Source organism: Chiloscyllium punctatum, chromosome 7 (genome assembly GCF_047496795.1).
Source record: "Chiloscyllium punctatum isolate Juve2018m chromosome 7, sChiPun1.3, whole genome shotgun sequence".
NCBI classification, from domain to species: Eukaryota; Metazoa; Chordata; class Chondrichthyes; order Orectolobiformes; family Hemiscylliidae; genus Chiloscyllium; species Chiloscyllium punctatum.
The window spans coordinates 65562418-65581944 of record NC_092745.1 but is presented as its reverse complement, the minus strand read 5'-3'; the positions used below and the strand labels follow the sequence as shown (position 1 = coordinate 65581944).

Genomic DNA, 19527 nt, shown 5'->3' with positions numbered 1-19527 from the left:
CAGGTAGACAAAATAGTGAAGAAGGCATTTGGTACCTTTTGCCTTTGTAGGTCAGTGCATTGAGTATAGGTGTTGGGAGGTCATGTTGCAGCTGTATAGGATATTGGTTAGACCAGTTTTGGAATACTGCATGTAATTCTGGTCTCCCTCCTATAGGAAATGTCGTCCCGTTTCTGTATCCCCTTATCAGTCGAAGCAAGCAGTCAGAAACGCAGTATGTCTGTACCGTCTTTACCTTTTTATTCCAAGCCATGGACAGAGAGAAAGTGATCGCCCACGTACACAAAGACATGAGTTCTCTGTCTTTCAAACAGCAGATTCTTACGGAATTATATTGTCACTTACAGGGAGCAGCATCCATATAAAGCAATGTCTGTATTAATTGGGTGACCGTTACCATCAGCGAGCATCAACGGTAAAGATTAAGCCATCTGGCACGACACAATGGGTGTTTTTTACCTTATTAACTGGCATTACACAGTGAATGTTCTTTACCTTGTTAAATCACTACCCTTGCACCTCATTGTTTACTGCAAGTTCTATCTGGTCAAACCCACGCTAGCTGAGCCTTTGTCAAGCAAGCCTAAACTTATGGTTCTGTTCGCCGAGCTGGTAATTTGTCTTGCAAACGTTTCGTCCCCTGTCCAGGTGACATCCTCAGTGCTTGGGAGCCTTCTGTGAAGCGCTTCTGTGCTGTTTTCTCCGGTATTTATAGTGGCCTGTCTCTGCCGCTTCCGGTTGTCAGTTCGAGCTGTCCACTGTAGTGGCCGGTATATTGGGTCCAGGTCGATGTGTTTGTTGATAGAAACTGAAATACCTGATCAGCGGATCCAGACAATCTATACAATCAACACAGGAATTCTTGGACATCATCAGAAATAGACACATAGACAAGGAAGAAACTATGGTCTCATTCGATGTAACGGCACTGTTCACCTCCATCGACAAAACACTAGCCAAAGAAACAATAGCCAACCTGCTGGACAGACATAACAAATAACAGGACGTTGAACCTATCAACAAAGACGGCATACTTAAACTACTGGACTTGTGCCTCACAACACACTTCACATTCAATAACCAAATATACGAACAAATCAATGGAACACCCATGGGCTCACTGATCTCTGGACTCATAGCAGAAGCAGTAATGCAAAGGTTAGAACAAACAGTCTTACCACAACTTCAACCCAAACTCTGGGTCAGATACGTGGATGACACCTTTGTAATAATTAAAATCACAGAAATAGAGAACACACACCAGATCATCAACACCACACTCACAGGAATCCGATTCACTAGAGAGGAAGAAAAGGACAACCAACTCCCATTCCTAGACGTGATGGTACAGAGAACACCGAACGGAGAATTCACCACAAAGGTTTACAGGAAAGCCACACACACAGACCAAGTCCTAAACTATGAAAGAAACCACCCCAACACACACAAACGAAGTTGCATCAGGACACTATTCAAAAGGGCCACAACACATTGCAGCACACCAGAACTACAAAAAAAGGAAGAGGAACACCTGTACAAAGTATTCGCCAAAAACGGATACCCTCGCAATTTCAACAGATGCCTAAGGGAGAGACAACGGAACAAGGAGATGCCGCAACCCAAAGGACTAGCCACACTACCATACATCAGGAGCATTTCTGAACTGACAGCCAGACTACTGCGACCACTAGGACTAATCACAGCACACAAACCAACAGCCACGCTCAGACAACAACTCACCAGAACGAAGGACCCGATACCCAACATGAACAAAACTAATGTAGTGTACAAAATCCCATGCAAGGACTGCAGAAAACACTACATCGGACAAACAGGAAGACAGTTAACGATCCGTATACACAAATGCCAACTAGTCACGAAACGACACGACCAGTTATCCTTAGTAGCCACACACACAGACGACAAGCAACATGAATTCGACTGGGACAACACTACCATTATAGGGCAAGCCAAACAGAGAACAGCCAGGGAGTTCCTAGAGGCATGGCACTCATCCACAGACTCTATCAACAAACACATTGACCTGGACCCAATATACCGGCCACTACAGCGGACAGCTGGAACTGACAACCGGAAGCGGCAGAGACAGGCCACTATAAATGCCGGAGGAAACAGCACAGAAGCGCTTCACAGGAGGCTCCCAAGCACTGAGGATGTCACCTAGACAGGAGACGAAACGTTTGCAAGACAAGTTACCAGCTCGGCGAACAGAACCACAACAACGAGCACCCGAGCTACAAATCTTCTACCAAACTTTGAAAGCCTAAACTAAACTCTTTCCCTATCTGCTCATACCTTATACACTTTCTCAGAAGGATGTTCTGAAACTTGAAAGGGTTCAGAAAAGATTTACAAGGATGTTGCCAGGCTTGGAGGGTTTGAGCTACTTGGAGAGGCTGAATAGGCTGGGGCTGTTTTCCCTGGAGTGTCGGAGGCTGAGGGGTGACCTTTATAGAGATTTATTAAATTATGAGGGACATGGATAGGGTGAATAGCCAAGGTCTTTTCCCCAGATTGGGAGGTTGAAAAGACCTCATAGTTTAAGGTGAGGGATATAAAAGGGACCTGAGGGCAAACTGTTTCACAGAGGGTGATGTGTGTATGAAACGAGAGCCAAAGGAAGTGATGGAGGCTGGTAAAATTACATTTAAAAGGCATTGGGATGGGTATATGAATAGGAAGGGTTTAGAGGGAGATGGGCCAGGTGCTGGCAGATGGAACTAGATTAATTTAGGATGTTCAAAGTTTGGGAGAAGATTTGTAGCTCGGGTGCTCGTTGTTGTGGTTCTGTTTGCCGAGCTGGGAATTTGTGTTGCAGACGTTTGTCCCCTGTCGAGGTGACATCCTCAGTGCTTGGGAGCCTCCTGTGAAGCGCTTCTGTGATGGTTCCTCCGGAAGCAGCAGGTACAAATCGCTATAAATGCTGGAGGAAACCTCACAGAAGCGCTTCACAGGAGGCTCCCAAGCACTGAGGATGTCACCTAGACAGGGGACGAAACGTCTGCATCACAAATTCCCAGCTCAGCGAACAGAACCACAACATTAATTTAGGATATCTGGTCAGCATGGACAAGTTGGACCAAAAGGTCTGATTCCATGCTGTACATCTCTATGACTCTCCAGTTGATCTCAGCTCTGAGTTCAATTTGATAAAATCACCTGATAACCCTGCACCTTATGAGCGCGAACTTACTGAATTTGTTTTTATTTTGCTGTCATGCTGCTTTTCCTAGGCGAATCGACTGTTGACTCTTTCTGTTTAAATGTAGCCAACAATCTTTATTAATACAGTATTGAGGGGACATATGCTCAGTTATCATTTTTTACTGTGCTGTGAATACCTTGTCAAAGTCAAATGATGCTCACTGACTGGGCAACAAGCAAACATGTCCAACAAGAACAAGTACAAAATGTCCTCTTTTATCCTTCAGACATCTCCCGATTGTTCAAAAATAATGCGCCCCCCCCCCCCCCCCCCCCATTTCGTCCTGCAAATTGAGACATAATTTATAAAATCCTGGATAATTTGAATTCACATTCAAATAGATATATAGATATATTTGAGCTGTTTTGTGATGAGATCATTCACTGTAAATCACTTTGACATTTAAGTACTTAATAGAATAACAGTGAGGCCAGTCTGGAGAGTTATGGATTAGACATCAGGTGAATCTGTAAAATGTGTTAAATAATCTTATTCAATTGTATGAAAACCTGGAAAGTGTCTGATGTGAGATGTTCAAATTTACAGACATTTGTTGGTTCTTAATTGAATTATAAATGGAAGAAGACCCCCCCCCCCCCCCCCGCCACCACCACCACCTCACCTCCCATAACTGGGAAGAAAATAAATTAAGATTATCCTTTGGGGAGGTTTCTCACCTGATGTTAGAAATGTTCAAACATACATTCCAATTGTTGGGTTTTCCTTATTCTCGACTGTCCATTGGCTTCTCAGTCCAATGTGAGAATGATAAAATCTCTTGTGTCATAGTTAAGTTCATTTTGCTTCTATGTTGTGCTCAAATTTTGCATCTCTACATTTTTCAAGTTCCCATTTGAGTTGGGATTTGTACCATTTAAAGACATGTTTTCATAACTTGCCTTGAATTGCACGTGGATAATTTAAATTCAATGCAATTTTAATTCAGGTGTACACGAATGAAGGTCAACAGAAATTTGAGTTACGAGCATTTGGATTTACTTCCATTGTAAACAGTAGAAACAATGTCAGCATGAGAAATCAGTTTGGATAGATAGATGAATATAAAGGGTCAAAATATTTCCTTGAGTGATGGGGGGAGAAGGATGCATGCCGACACAAACTTTCAGTTGACTAGCCTATTGCACTTTCGTACTACTCAACCTTCAAGCTCAAGCAATACCGGTGAGTAGAGTCAGAGAAAGAGAAAGGGAGCTGGCTCTGAGCAGCCTCTGCTTTTCTGAAGCCAGGTCCCTTGATCAGTGAGGGATCACACCCATTGCCAACTAGGGTGCAGGCAAAGCTGCCTGCATGGCATGTCCGTTAACCAGTAATGGTAAGAAGAGACCCGTAAGTGGTCATTAGTTGTCACCTTGAGGGCCTTAGTTGGTGTTTGGGTGGGATGACAGCATGTAAGCCCTTCTGGCCTGGATTTAACCAAACATAGATCAGAAGATGATGAGATCTTCACTCAGAATCATCCTACATTTCAAATAGATGGTCCTCACCAAGTCCATACTCAATGAGTGCAGGAGGAGGTGGGAGATCGGGGCAGGGAAAAAAATTCTGCCCAATATGTAGGGGCAGAGTCAAGATATATTACTGCATCTGAACAACGTTGATCTTCGTCTGCACATGAGAACAATGGTAATCTTGCAACAAAGGTGAAGAATTATTAACTGGACTGTTTTGGCTACATTTTGTGAATACAGGTGTTCAATATAGTCTTTTGCCTATTTGGTGTATTTAGTCAGTTTATATTGGTCAGTGAGAAGGGCATTTTTTTCAGAGATGTTACTTACTCCGTGATAATTTGTTTCTGATGTTCTAGAAAAAAATGGAATTATGGAATTTAATTTCAAAGTATCAAAAGCATTTGCAAATTTGATTAATATAATGGAGCATAACATTTCCAGTCACAAGTCAATGGCTGTATTCTTTTTGGTTCACAGTTGACCATGTTCTGGGAGACAATGAAAATGAGCATGGATGGCTTGATATGCTGTAATGCAGGAAATGAGTTTTGACATGGAGCGAGCAATATATGTGTCATGTGCAGCTCATTCCCAATGCACAAGGATTGAATTCAAATAGCAGTGCAATTTTACTCTTATCAAAAGAGTTCAGTGGATATGCTCAGACTATAAGGTTATGAAATGTTCAGGCTGATGCTGTGTACGCCACTCATGACTCCATTGCAGTTCATGCTAAGGGTATGCAAATCTTTGGAGAAGAGCACTGCCTGCCCTCCTGTTGAAATTTAGTTTTTTTTTGGATAAATATTTTTAAGATTAGGTTTGTCAGTTAACTGCTAGCAGAAAAATAGTTCACCTTCACATTGCAACATGCAATACTACTTTGCCTGCCCTCTGCCTGAGTTTGACAAGGCATATCCGTGAAAATGAACCTGTCCAGACTGGGTGCTTAATATGCTTACAGTTATGTATGAAGTGCTGAAAGTATTCAAAATTAAGTAAAATTTTGTGTCCTATTTGGTCTCTTGCCATTGGAATGTAGCTGTTGTTTACAAAATAGTTTGTTTTAAAGATGTCTTGATCATACTGTTAACCTATGAGGTGAGAGTATGTTGCCACATGTTTGTGATATACCGATATTGCCTTATTTTGTACATTGCTTTGGTGACTGTGTGCATGGGCAGTCTCTGACCAAAGGTGCATTTTTAACGGAGTAAGGGCAATCATGTACTTCCAACCTCTTGATAGCAGTTTTAAGTGATTCACTTAGATATCAGCTTTATATGCAGGTACAAGTTAATGCCTTGTAGAGGTGGTAAGATGGCCTGGTTGAAAGAGAATGTCTTTACCTTTCCATGGTACTTTGTGTCTTCAGCATCTTCACCTCAGTCACCTACTCTTATGAGCTCAGTTGATGTTAATATTGGAAAGGTATGATCCCAGGGTGAAACTTGACTTGTTAGATTCTAACTTCTTTAAAAACTGTAGTGTTTACTTGATGTTGTATTCACAAGAAGCTGCCAGTACGCTTTTAACACCCAATAAATCATTTGTCACGTAAGAAAATAACACAAACTACATTCCATGTGACAAAATGAGAAGTCAGAAAGATTTCATTACAAACATTGGGGAAAATGAATTCAACTTCACAGTATCCCTCTTGTTCCAATAAATACTTAAAACATCCAAACGTCAGTGAAGAGCCATCACAATCTTTACATTGAAGCTCCTTGCTTACCCTTTGGCTAGGACAGTTGAAACCTATTTTGTTAATTACAAATATCTGTGCAATTAACGTGATATGTTTCCTTTCACGTGCTGTCTATCCCAGTGATAGCTGAAATAAATTGCAAACTAAAATCATAGTCACTATCTTCAGAACAAATGCATGGGTTTCCCAAAAACTGCTTCCAGCAATTTTCTCTTTGCCACACCTGTACATAGATTGCCAGACCTCTTCGATTGTTTAGACTTTCTGCATGTCACTCAACTTCTGTGGCTAGGCAAGAGCCGTGTTTTGCTGTACCTTTCTAATGCACAGATAAAGGCCAAATGCTGGCAGGTGGGACTAGATTGGGTTGGGATATCTGGTCAGCTTGGACGAGTCAGACTGTTTCCGTGCTGTACATCTGACTCTATGAACTGGTCATCTTTAGCGTTTACAGGTTTGTGAGAATGCATGTTTAAAAAAAAAACAAATCTCCATACTCCTTTGGCTCACAAATGAAACTCTAAAATTGATTCATTGTCTATTCTTTTAACAAAATTAACACCATCCATGGCTTGCCTCCACTTCTTGAAGTGAGTTGTATCTCATTACAGTGGGGAGTGCGTATAAAAGGGCAAGAAGTAGATTGCCTATTGTGTTTCTATTTCCATACCATTTTACCAGGGGCAGAGAAAGTGGGGGATAGAAGAATTATATTGTGTAAGTGGACAATTTGGTGCTTCTCCCCACAGCTGCTCATATATTAATAGTGGCCAGTGGGTCCTCTGTTCCATGTTGTATATTGCATGATCCCTCTCCGTGCTCCACACTGGTAGTTCCCACAATGAAGTGTCCTCTGTTCTCACTAAGTATCATCAGTATCAGACGGTTGATCCCTTGAGATCCTTGACCGCATTCTCTAGTTGGGAAGGTGATACCCATTTACTCAGGTGTGTGGTTCCCAGCAATGGCCGTTGCTCCCAGTGGCACTGCTGAAACTGTATAGTTTGAAGGCTAAGAGCATTAACAACAGGTGAGGTCGCAGAAATAGCTGATGCAGGTTCACCCCAGCCTTCAGCCCCATCATTGAGGGCTATGACCAACTGACGCAATTATACAGTGCGATACCAGCCATGAAGATTACTAGGCCAAGGACCTAGTTAATAACTGCCTCCACTTCTTCCTCCACTTCTTCCCAGATCTTCTCCACTGTGAGATAGGTAAAAGAGGATTTAAATGAGGACCTTAAAAGGACCAAGAGAAACCAGTTCATTGCAATTTTTGATTTGTCTGCCTGAAAATCTGATCTCTCCCAAGGAGGAGACCAGCAACAACTTGGCACAGGGCTTTGTGTAGAGGTTGCAGCTAATCATCACTAATGAAATAGTTGCTATTTCAGAAGAACACTCTGTTGGCAATCCATGAAGACCAGTGCCTCTACTTCTGCTATAGTACAAGCAGAAACCATTTAATGTTCGAATGCTGTTGTGGTAACTGTCACTGATGCGTTGCAACAAGCTGATCTTGTATAGCAAGTGTAAACTGCTCTTTTGCAAGTTGAAATCCGTGTCATGCAGGTTCAGATTGGGGCTGTCCTAGCTGGGATATTAATGCTCTGCATATTAGAGCAGTCTTTTCTCCAGTATACAGCTAAGATTGAATGACACTGGCAACAGTGACCATGAAATTGGTGTTCCCTCTCCAGGTGGGCAGCATTTGCCCTCCCACACTGTCAGTTCCCTTGTTACCTGTCAGCCAGGCAGTCCAGGCTGCTGCCACCCACATTTTTATGTAGACTTTCTACATTTTCAATCGACCAGTTCAGATATGTTATGACACACCTCTGGAATTTGAACCAGGGCCTCATGGCTCAAAGGTCGGGACAGTATCATGTTTCTGTGCTAAGATGTGTGAATTTGTCCTGCAAGGCTACCTTTAGTCTCCCTCATTGCAAGTCAGCTGCTTACCTCCATCCGTGTCACAGCCATTGGGATTGGAGAGTCCAGACAGTCACAAAGAATGTACAAAGGTAGTTGTCTTTTATTTCATATGTGGTATTGCATGGATAGATTGATAACTTTCATTTACAATGTTTGTGTTATGTTAGCATTTGGTATCGAAGCATCCATTTTGCTGCAATGGTCAGTAACAAGACTTAGGATTATTGGGTGGCTCAGTCAAAAAGGAGATGTATTGGTTGCATCTTCCTTGGCTGATTGCTGGTGTTGGTTCACCTGTTCTGCAAGTACTTGTGGAGTGATTGATATGGAGGAAGCATCCTTTACTACCCTTCAGTAGTCTACTCTATCACATTCTTCATCATGCTATGTCTTTCACTGGATATGTGTTGAACCAGTTGTGAGTTGCACATTAGAGTTATGAGTCATTTACTAAGTGTATAAGTCCATCACCCATCAGCCACTGGTTGGTAATAGTAGCTAAAGACCCTGGTGCAAAATAAAGCATCATAATTGTTGTCACGATTTCATGAAAACTACATGGGGGTGGGTAGTATCTCTCGCGCTGAAAAATCAAGTGCTGCAGAACTAGGTTTTGAAATGAAGTACATTAATTATTCACAGTATTTTTAAAAAGTTTTTCAAATTGTGGGCAGAGCTAATGACTGAATTGAAATCTGTACTATCATCTCAATGTTTACAGCAGAATGATGGTCTTCTATCAAGACGTCATGTAAAGAGACAAATCTGCAGAGGTGACAACTGAGAGAATATCAACAGTAGGGGATCTTCATCTTTCAAGTTATTTAGTATAGTATCCAGAAGAGGTAAGCATTCATAGCTCTAGTTGTTGGCCATCTTTCGATAATATAGTATCATCCAACAGAGTGTTTGTAACACTGCCAAAAGGAATGAATATACAAGTTATTGCAATTTAAACTGATTGGGGGGAAAAAAATGATTTTTTTTCTACAAAAGCATTTTTGAAACTGCCTTCTAATGTTGGCATTGGAAGGAATAGAGTGCGAATTTATCAGAATATGTCTACTCTCAAAAGTTGAATTGCACAGTGATATTGGCCTGAAATTTCCACTGCCTAGGCAGACCTTCTGCCAGCATGGATTGGAGTTGTGCATAGTAGCAGATTCCAAAAGAATTGCTTAGGAAACTGAAGATTCCACTGGGCAATTCCTCTAATCTCTCTACAATTCCTCAATTTAAATCAGAGACTTCAGAGGATTCCAATGAAAATTTTAATAAAGTTTTTTTAATTTAAAAAAAATTAATAAAATTTTAATAAACTCAGGAAATAGAAGACCCTTACGTAGTATAAATCCTGAGCAACAATTGAACAGATCCCATACATAGTTGCCTCACACCTTTCCCTGCCTAACTTGAATTTTTCATTCTCATTGTTTTCTCTTCTTTTCTTTCCCTTCTCCATCCTCACCCTCAACCCATAAGTGGTCATGTGTGTGGTTATGTACAAGACAGAGTGTAATCTTGTGTATGTGAAGGAATGCATGAGTTAAGGAGTGAACAAATGAGTGACTGACAGAGATGGTGTGTTTGTGTGGACTCTGAAAGTGAGCCAGTCATAGATCCATGTTTCCTTTGCCTATCCATAAAACAGGCAGGGAATCGAGGTTGAAAGGTAGCCTGCTTCAGAACCCCACTTCTGGATGAATTCCACCAAGGTCAACTCTTGAATGTATGCTTCTAGAGTCAGCATACATTAGTGTTAGTTAAATTCAACTTGTTAGCTCAGCTTTTACCTAATCTCCCTCCATGGAATTAGGATCCAACACTATAGCGCTTCAGCTCATTTTTATTATTATTAGCCAAAAATGGGGATTTTATTTGTTAGTACTGCTGCTTGACACTTATTAATGGCCATTTCCTATCATTACACATTTATTTAAATTATCAATTTATTGCTTTAGATTTTTTGTGAAATTCAAGTTTGCTATTATGCCAAGGTGTCATTTAAAAAGTTTAGAATTGCATCTGTAAAATTGCACCTTCAAGGTGGTACATCAATATGGCACTGAAATATCGAGGAGTATGTACTTAGATTTGTCATTCAGCTGAACATCACAATGTGGGCCTCCTTCACCGGTGCTCCCTCACCACCCGACGTCTGGAGGAAGAACGCCTCATCTTCTGCCTCGGAACACTTCAACCTCAGGGCATCAATGTGGACTTCAACAGTTTCTTCATTTCCCCTTCCCCCACCTCACCCCAGTTCCAAACTTCCAACTCAGCACCGTCCCCGTGACCTGTCCTACCAGCCTATCTTCTTTTCCACCTATCACTCCATCCTCCTCTCTGACCTATCACCTTCATCCCACCCCCATCCACCGATTGTACTCTTTGCTACTTTCTTCCCGCCCCCACCCCCATCCTCCTCTCATTTATCTCTCCACCCTTCAGGCACTCTGCCTGTATTCCTGATGAAGGGCTTTTGCCCGAAACGTCGATTTTCCCGCTCCTCGGATGCTGTCTGAACTGCTGTGCTTTTCCAGCACCACTCTACTCCAGAATCTGGTTTCCAGCATCTGCAGTCATTGTTTTTACCTAATACAATGAACCTGCGCACCCCTGAACACTGTGGGCAATTTAGCATGACCAATTCACCTAACTTGCACATCTATGTATTGTGGGATGAAACCAGAATTCCCGGAGGAAACCCACGGGGAGAATGTGCAAACTCCACACAGACAGTCACTCGAGGCTGGAATTGGGTCTGGGTCCCTGGCGTTGTGCTAACCACTGAGCCACCATGCTTCCCATAAAAACGGAGACAGAAACAATGCTGTGAGCTTGTCCTAGTACATAACTGGATTACTTTTATTCAGTCATGAAGGAACAAAACTGGAATTGAATCATAATTTTAGGAGAGAGCTGTTTTATTCCAAATATTGTGATGTGAATGTAAATGCACATGTAATGAATTTACTGAAGGATAATCGACAAGGTAATGATGTTATATTAGTAAACTTGCTCCCTTTAATATCTTAGGTAAAAGGATCCTCTTTCTGTTACGTTATGGATGAGCAACCTTCACAACAATTTGGTGGTCATGTTGCAGTTTCTGCATTTCCGTCACAGGTACAACTTTTTTTTAAAAAAAACTATATTTGGCATTGTTTTTTTTTAAAAACAACTTCGTTTATAAACGATGTTTAATTTCAGGACACTGGATAGTCGTTACCAAATAATGTATTGTTGAGTTATATTGGTTATGGGAGAAATATTGACAAGGATAGCTGGTCAAACTCTCCTGCTTAATTTTTAATAGTGATATGAAACCTCTGTGCTTTCCTGAGTCAGCTGATGGGTCGTCAGTTTTGTCCTTTTTGGAAATTGGCACTTGAAAACAATGCTGCTGTCCCATAAAATTGCATAGAAGGAACAGCGCAAGACTGTGATAAGGAACTTGAGCCTGTGACCTTTCTCACCAAGGGAAGAGCTATCATTGACCCAAGGCTGACAGGACCTAAGCATGTTATTACAAACATAGTTGGCTTATTGCTTTATAATTTTTGACAAGACTACACTGAATCATTGCAAGTGCATTTTCACCAAAAAAAACATTGCACATTTCCTAGACGGTTCTTGAGTTTGGCCTTGTGATGAAACACCATCAGCAGAAATGATTGGGGCAGAATGGTGATGCATAAATTGTGTCCAGGAATGAATAAAAAGCAATGCTTACCTTCTATGAAGTTTTGACTGAGTTGACTCCAGTATGGAATTAGTGTAATTACAAGTACGTACTAATTCTGACACTTTAACATGTAATTCACCTGTAAATTTGTTTTAGTCTGTGGTAGTTGAAACCTTTTTTTTATTGTTTTATTAGTCTGGTAAAATGGTTTTCAGGATCTTTATTCTCTTGACTTGATTAACTCCAGTGCATTGCTCAGTTATTGTTAGCCCTCATTCTTAGTGATTGAATGTATGAGAATCTGCTTGATTCTCTACTAGAGAGAAGGATTTTTACAATACAGTTTTTAAAATATATTCATGCTGTGTGGGCATCATTGACTGGCTAGCATTTATTGCCTGTCCCTAGTTGCACCTGTAAAGATGGTGATGAGTTGTCACCTTGAACTGTTGAAGTTGATGTACTGTAGGTAGATCCACAATGTCATTAGGGAGGGAATTGGAAGATTTTGCACTGATGGGATGATAAAACATGTACAAGTCAGAATGGTGAGTAGATTGGAGGGGAATGTGCAAGTAGTGGTGGTCCCATGTAAGTGCGGTCCTTGTCCTTTGAAATGGAGGTAGTCATGGGTCTGGAAGGGAATTTCTGCAATGCATCAAATGACTCCATCAGTGTTTTAACCAAACACTTCTGGTCTGGAATTTTCAAATGATATTCCTTCATAATTGTAACCTGGTGCAAGTGTAACCTGCTCTACTTTTCCTGGAGCAAGTATTTCGTATACCCAGCTTCCACCAAACCAAAAATCAAAAGGTTCCTTTAAGCTGTGGGTGTTTCCCCTAAACTAAACAAAGTTTTGAATCCTACTAATTGAATCATAATGCACAATTGATTTCTCATACAACTCATCCAATGAAAACAAAACCCCTTTCTCTTGGTTCGATCTATTAATCTCCCTCTCTCTGATATGTTGTGTTTTAAAATAAATTACCATGATTACAGAAATTCTTACGAGTTATTAATTAAACCCTTCTGAGCCACAGATCAACACCCACTTGCTCTAGTTCACTCAACAAACTATAAATTCTATTTATGTACATATATATTAAATCTCACACATCTTGCATTACAGTGAATCAATACACTATACTGCATATTATTTGGAATTGTCAATATAAATCATGTATGTTGCCAAGGGGCACGTTACTGGATGTCTGCTAATGAACATATGCTTGGAAATTACCTGGGGATGTCCAGAAGAATTAAAGTTTATTTACCAGTGAAATTCCGTAGAAGGCGACAGTAGTCCTTTTAAAATATTGGAAAAAGAAAGTTTCATCTGCATGAACGAATGTGAACTGAACTACTGAACTTCAAATAAATTAAGTACTTTATTTAGTCAACCTAGCACACTTGAAGATTCAGAATGCAAGTTAAATGTTTATGCAGAGCAAGGAAAAATTGAATCATAGCCGATCTCTATTTTTCTTCCCCAATCCCCTCATGCGCACAGAAATAAAGCAAGATAAAGCCATAGACTATTTAATTTTAAAAATTTTCATCCATAGAAACAAAACAGAATCAGTACAATTCTTCTATGTCCCCATTAACTTAATTTTTACTGATTGCAGGTTAGAGTTAGAAAGGAATTAACAGAATGATAATGCAGCAAATTTATGACTAACATTTGAAAGAAATTAAGGAAATTGTATGCGTTCCAGTACTTGGCAACAGGTAGCAGGTGGTGTTGTTGCGATAGTGAGGGAAAGTCTGCAGCAAGTTCACAGACTGTTGAAAGCACCTAGCTGCCAGGCAGCTAGGGTAAAAATGGACATATTTGATGTAATTGAACAGCAAATCAGGAACAGGTTGGTGGGGGGGGAAGCCATCTTGTGAGCACTGATGGTGCACTGATGAATTATACTTTAAAGCCATGTGAGAATTCACACCGACACAGAGAAGGGAGAAGGGCATCTCCCAGCATGTCATTCATTAGACTTGTTTGTGTATGTTTACCTAGATATCAGAAGTGCGATTTGATAACACCATTATTCTGTGGTTCAGTGATGAGTAAAACAACATGGCATCTTGGACTTGTGTGAACAATGGAACAAATGTTTGTGGACAAATAGGTTAAATGGACCAATGAGATTTAAGTATTAAGATAAATGTAGAGGAAGGACTGAACAGTGATTGTGAATCAGTGTGTGTGAATTTAGTGCCAAATGAGTACCAAGCAGAAGTAGAGGGAAAGAAAATTGAACTAGGGCAGGGGAAAAAGGAACAAAGGTGAACTAAGAATAAAAGTGTAAAATCTGGGAATTTTATGCAAGTTGACTTTCTAGGCAAGCGAAATTTACTGGCAGACATTGACAATTATCAGCTAGTTAAAAGGCTACTTAGAGTCATAGAGATGTACAGCATGGAAACAGACCCTTCGGTCCAACCCGTCCATGCCGACCAGATATCCCAACCCAATCTAGTCCCACCTGCCAGCACCCGGCCCATATCCCTCCAAACCCTTCCTATTCATATACCCATCCAAATGCCTCTTAAATGTTGCAATTGTACCAGCCTCCACCACATCCTCTGGCAACTCTTTCCATACATGTACCACGCTTTGTGTGAAAAAGTTGCCCCTTAGGTCTCTTTTATATCTTTCCCATCTCACCCTAAACCTATGCCCTCTAGTTCTGGACTCCCCGACCCCAGGGAAAAAGACTTTGCCTTTTTATCCTATCCATGCTCCTCATAATTTTGTAAACCTCTATAAGGTCACCCCTCAGCCTTCGATGCTCCAGGGAAAACAGCCCCAGCCTGTTCAGCCGCTCCCTGTAGCTCAGATCCTCCAACCCTGGCAACATCCTTGTAAATCTTTTCTGAACCCTTTCAAGTTTCACAACATCTTTCCGATAGGAAGGAGACCAGAATTGCACGCAATATTCCAACAATGGCCTGACCAATGTCCTGTACAGCTACAACATGACCTCCCAACTCCTGTACTCAATACTCGGACCAAAGAAGGAAAGCATATCAAACGCCTTCTTCACTATCCTATCTACCTGTGACTCCACTTTCAAGGAGCTATGAACCTGCACTCCAAGGTCCCTTTGTTCAGCAACACTCCCTAGGACCTTACCATGAAGTGTATAAGTCATGCTAAGATTTGCTTTCCCAAAATGCAACACCCTGCATTTATCTGAATTAAACTCCATCTGTCACTTCTCAGCCCATTGGCCCAACTGGTCCAGATCCTGTTGTAATCTGAGGTAACTCTCTTCGCTATCCACTACACCTCCAATTTTGATGTCATCTGCAAACTTACTAACTGTACCTCTTATGCTCGCATTCAAATCATTTATGTAAATGACAAAAAGTAGAGGGCCCAACACCGATCCTTGTGGCACTCCATTGGTCACAGGCCTCCAGTCTGAAAAACAACCCTCCACCACCACCCTCTTATCTTCTACCTTTTGAGCCAGTTCTGTATCCAAATGGCTAGTTCTCCCTGTATTCCATGAGATCTAACCTCGCTAATCAGTCTCCCATGGGGAACCTTGTCGAACGTCTTACTGAAGTCCATATAGATCACATCTACTGCTCTGCCCTCATCAATCCTCTTTGTTACCTCTTCAAAAAACTCAATCAAGTTTGTGAGACATGATTTCTCACGCACAAAGCCATGTTGACTATCCCTAATCAGTCCTTGCCTTTCCAAATAAATGTACATCCTGTCCCTCAGGATTCCCTCCAACAACTTACCCACCACCGAGGTCAGGCTTACTGGTCTATACTAAATTTAATGGAGTTTAATGGGCGATTAATGTGAAACTTTGTGCAAAGCATGGGGTGGTTAATTGCGAGATGCTATTTCATGACCTTAATGGCATGGTGGCCCTAATAGTCCTTAAATTTATAATTTGCAATTCTTGGCCTGTCTATTCCTGGCAACAAATGTTGACCAATTTGCATATTAAAAACAGCATACATTCAGATGTTGATCTCCTGATCTCTCCATTTCTTTTACAAAGTGTTGGTCAATTTGCATTAATTGTAATCCAAGTACCAGTATTTATTAATATAGTTGGCACAACTGCAAGCAATAAGCAACATATATTGTCAGCTGGGTGGAAAATACAAGTTCTTCAAGTTTTAATCCACAGGAGAAAAACATTCTTAGAACAGAGTATTGATTTTAAATACTGGGGGCAAACTGCTCATCAATGTGTCTGATTGACTTACTCTGCAAGCATCAGACAGAATGAGAAGGAATCTTATTGCTGACAAGTTGTGAAATTAGTGGATCATGCAAAGTGTGCAATTTGCTTATTCACACTTGCAGAAAAAGTGCAGGTTCTGGAAAATCAAGGTTTGTGACATCTGTTAAAACGAAGTACCGAGAACAAATGCTCTTTCATTTTGGATGGTCAAATAATTTATTTTAATATACATGGTGAAATGTTTGAGGTTTGCAAATATTTATTTACTCTTGAGCCTGGGAAACATTATGAATCAGGAACAGGAGTAAGCCACTTGACTCCTTCTGCAACTCGTTCACCTGAATCTCCTGTAATTTGCTCAGTGCCATTTTACTCATTATTATTATTATTTTCCTGAGGTCCTTCCTCCCTTCCATTTCTTGACTTATGGCTTTTTTTAGGATGTTCTTTGCATTAACCTTCACAATTGAGGGTACAAAATGCCTGTTCAATTTATCTGCCATCTCCTTATTTTCCGTTTTAAATTCCCAGACTTGTTTTCTACAGGATCAAGGTGCATTCTGATAATTATTTTCTGAAAAAATATTTGTTGAAACTCTTCAATGTATGCTTTTGTATATCTAGCTAGCTTTCTCTTGTACTATAATTTATCTCTCCTTATTAATTTTGTCATTCTCCCCTGTTTTATATTGTGTCCAGGCTTCTGAGTTGCCCTCCATCTTTGTGTAATTATTGATGTTTTCTTTAAGTTTGATGCTCCCATTAACTTGTAACCCTTGGATGGTGAGTCCAACCTCATAATTTTTATTTCTTCTTGAACTGTACTGTGTCCCTTGTCTGCCATTGCATCTTTTATTGAGTTATTTCTTAACCTAATTTTCCAGGTCACTTCAGCTAGCTATGCTTTCATTCCCTCATAATTGCCCTTATTTAAGTTTAAAATACTTGTGTTGAATCCACTTTTCTGTCCCTCAAACTGGATGTAAAATTCAGTCGTGTTATGGTCACTGCTACTTAGGTTTCCACACTACAAGGTCATTAATCCCATCATAATTTGCAGTATCAAGTCTATTATCATCTGTTATTTGGTTGACCCCAGAGCATGTTGTTCCTAAAACCATCTAAAATATTCCATGAACTCCTCAACTGTGGCTACTTTTGTGCATCTGATGTTTTCCACTCTGATTCTAGACTAACATTCTCCATTTCTGACCTTCCAACATTCTCCAACCTTTTCTGACAAGCACCCATTATTTCTTCCTTTATTTTCCGTTCTACAATAGGATTATTGTTCGGGGCCTATACATCACTCTCAAGTCACATAGAACATAGAACATAGAAGAATACAGCGCAGTACAGGCCCTTCGGCCCTCGATGTTGCGCCGATCAAAGCCCACCTAACCTACACTAACCCACTATCCTCCATATACCCCTATCCAATGCCCGCTTAAATACCCATAAAGAGGGAGAGTCCACTACTGCTACTGGCAGGGCATTCCATGAACTTACGACTCGCTGAGTGAAGAACCTACCCCTAACATCAGTCCTATATCTACCCCCCCTTAATTTAAAGCTATGCCCCCTTGTAATAGCTGACTCCATACGTGGAAAAAGGTTCTCACTGTCAACCCTATCTAACCCCCTAATCATCTTGTACACCTCTATCAAATCACCCCTAAACCTTCTTTTCTCCAATGAAAACAACCCCAAGTGCCTCAGCCTTTCCTCATAGGATCTTCCTACCATACCAGGCAACATCCTGGTAAACTTCCTCTGCACCCGTTCCAGTGCCTCCACATCCTTCCTATAGTATGGTGACCAAAACTGCACACAATATTCCAGATGCGGCCGCACCAGAGTCTTATACAACTGCAGCATGACCTCAGGACTCCGGAACTCAATTCCTCTACCAATAAAAGCCAGTACGCCATATGCCTTCTTCACTGCACTATTTACCTGGGTGGCAACTTTCAGAGATCTGTGTACATGGACACCAAGATCCCTCTGCTCTTCCACACTACCAAGTAGTCTACCATTAGCCCAGTAATCCATCTTTTTATTACTCTTACCAAAGTGAATCACTTCACACTTAGCTACATTGAACTCCATTTGCCACCTTTCTGCCCAGCTCTGCAGCTTCTCTATATCCCGCTGTAACCTGCCATATCCTTCCTCACTGTCTACAACTCCTCCGACTTTCGTATCATCCGCAAACTTGCTCACCCAACCTTCTAACCCTTCCTCCAGGTCATTTATAAAAATGACGAACAGCAATGGTCCCAAAACAGATCCTTGCGGAACACCGCTAGTAACGGCACTCCAAGATGAACCTTTGCCATCAACTACTACCCTCTGTCTTCTTCCAGAGAGCCAATTCCTAATCCAAACCTCCAACTCACCCTCAATGCCATATCTCTGTATTTTCTGCAGTAGCCTACCATGGGGGACCTTATCAAACGCCTTACTAAAATCCATATATACCACATCTACCGCTTTCCCCTCATCTACCTCCTTAGTCACCTTCTCAAAGAATTCAATAAGGTTTGTGAGGCACGACCTGCCCTTCACAAAACCATGCTGACTATCCTTGATCACATCACTCTTATCCAGATGTGCATAAATCCTATCCCTTACAATTCTCTCTAAGACTTTGCCCACAACAGAAGTGAGACTCACTGGCCTATAGTTACTAGGATTATCCCTACTCCCCTTCTTGAAGAAGGGAACCACGTTTGCTAGCCTCCAGTCCTCTGGCACTACTCCTGTCGACAAAGAGGACACAAAAATCAAGGCCAATGGCTCTGCAATCTCCTCCCTTGCTTCCCAGAGAATCCTAGGATAAATGCCATCAGGCCCAGGGGACTTATCTATTTTCACCCTTGCCAGAATTTCCAACACCTCTTCTCTACATATCTCAAAGCCATCCATTCTACTTATTCGTGCCTCAGTATTCATATCGACAACAATGTCCTGTTCCTGAGTGAATACTGACGAAAAGTATTCATTCAGCGCCTCCCCAATCTCTTCAGCCTCCACACGCAACTTCCCATTACTATCCTTGATTGGACCTATTCCTTCCCTAGTCATTCTTTTATTCCTAACATACCTATAGAAAGCCTTAGGGTTTTCCCTAATCCTACCCACTAAGGACCTTTCATGTCCCCTCCTTGCTGCTCTTAGCTCTCTCTTCAGGTCCTTCCGGGCTACCTTATAACTCTCAATCGCCCCTATTGAACCTTCACGCCTCATCTTTACAAAGGCCGCCCTCTT

The 19527-nt window shown here is 41.2% G+C and overlaps 1 protein-coding gene across 3 annotated transcripts in view; it reads left to right on the top strand.

The window, feature by feature from the left end:
• nek7 (NIMA-related kinase 7) overlaps positions 1-19527 on the top strand; it is a 198896-nt gene that overhangs the window by 72316 nt on the left and 107053 nt on the right. For 2 of the 3 annotated variants that reach the window (XM_072573883.1, XM_072573885.1), the window contains exons 2-3: positions 9068-9191; positions 11386-11475. The exons of the other annotated variant lie outside the window; for it this stretch is intronic. In XM_072573883.1, coding sequence (XP_072429984.1) covers positions 11413-11475 — 63 coding nt within the window. In that variant the 5' untranslated portion in view covers positions 9068-9191; positions 11386-11412. The remainder of the gene's footprint in view (positions 1-9067; positions 9192-11385; positions 11476-19527) is intronic. 3 annotated transcript variants of the gene reach the window in all.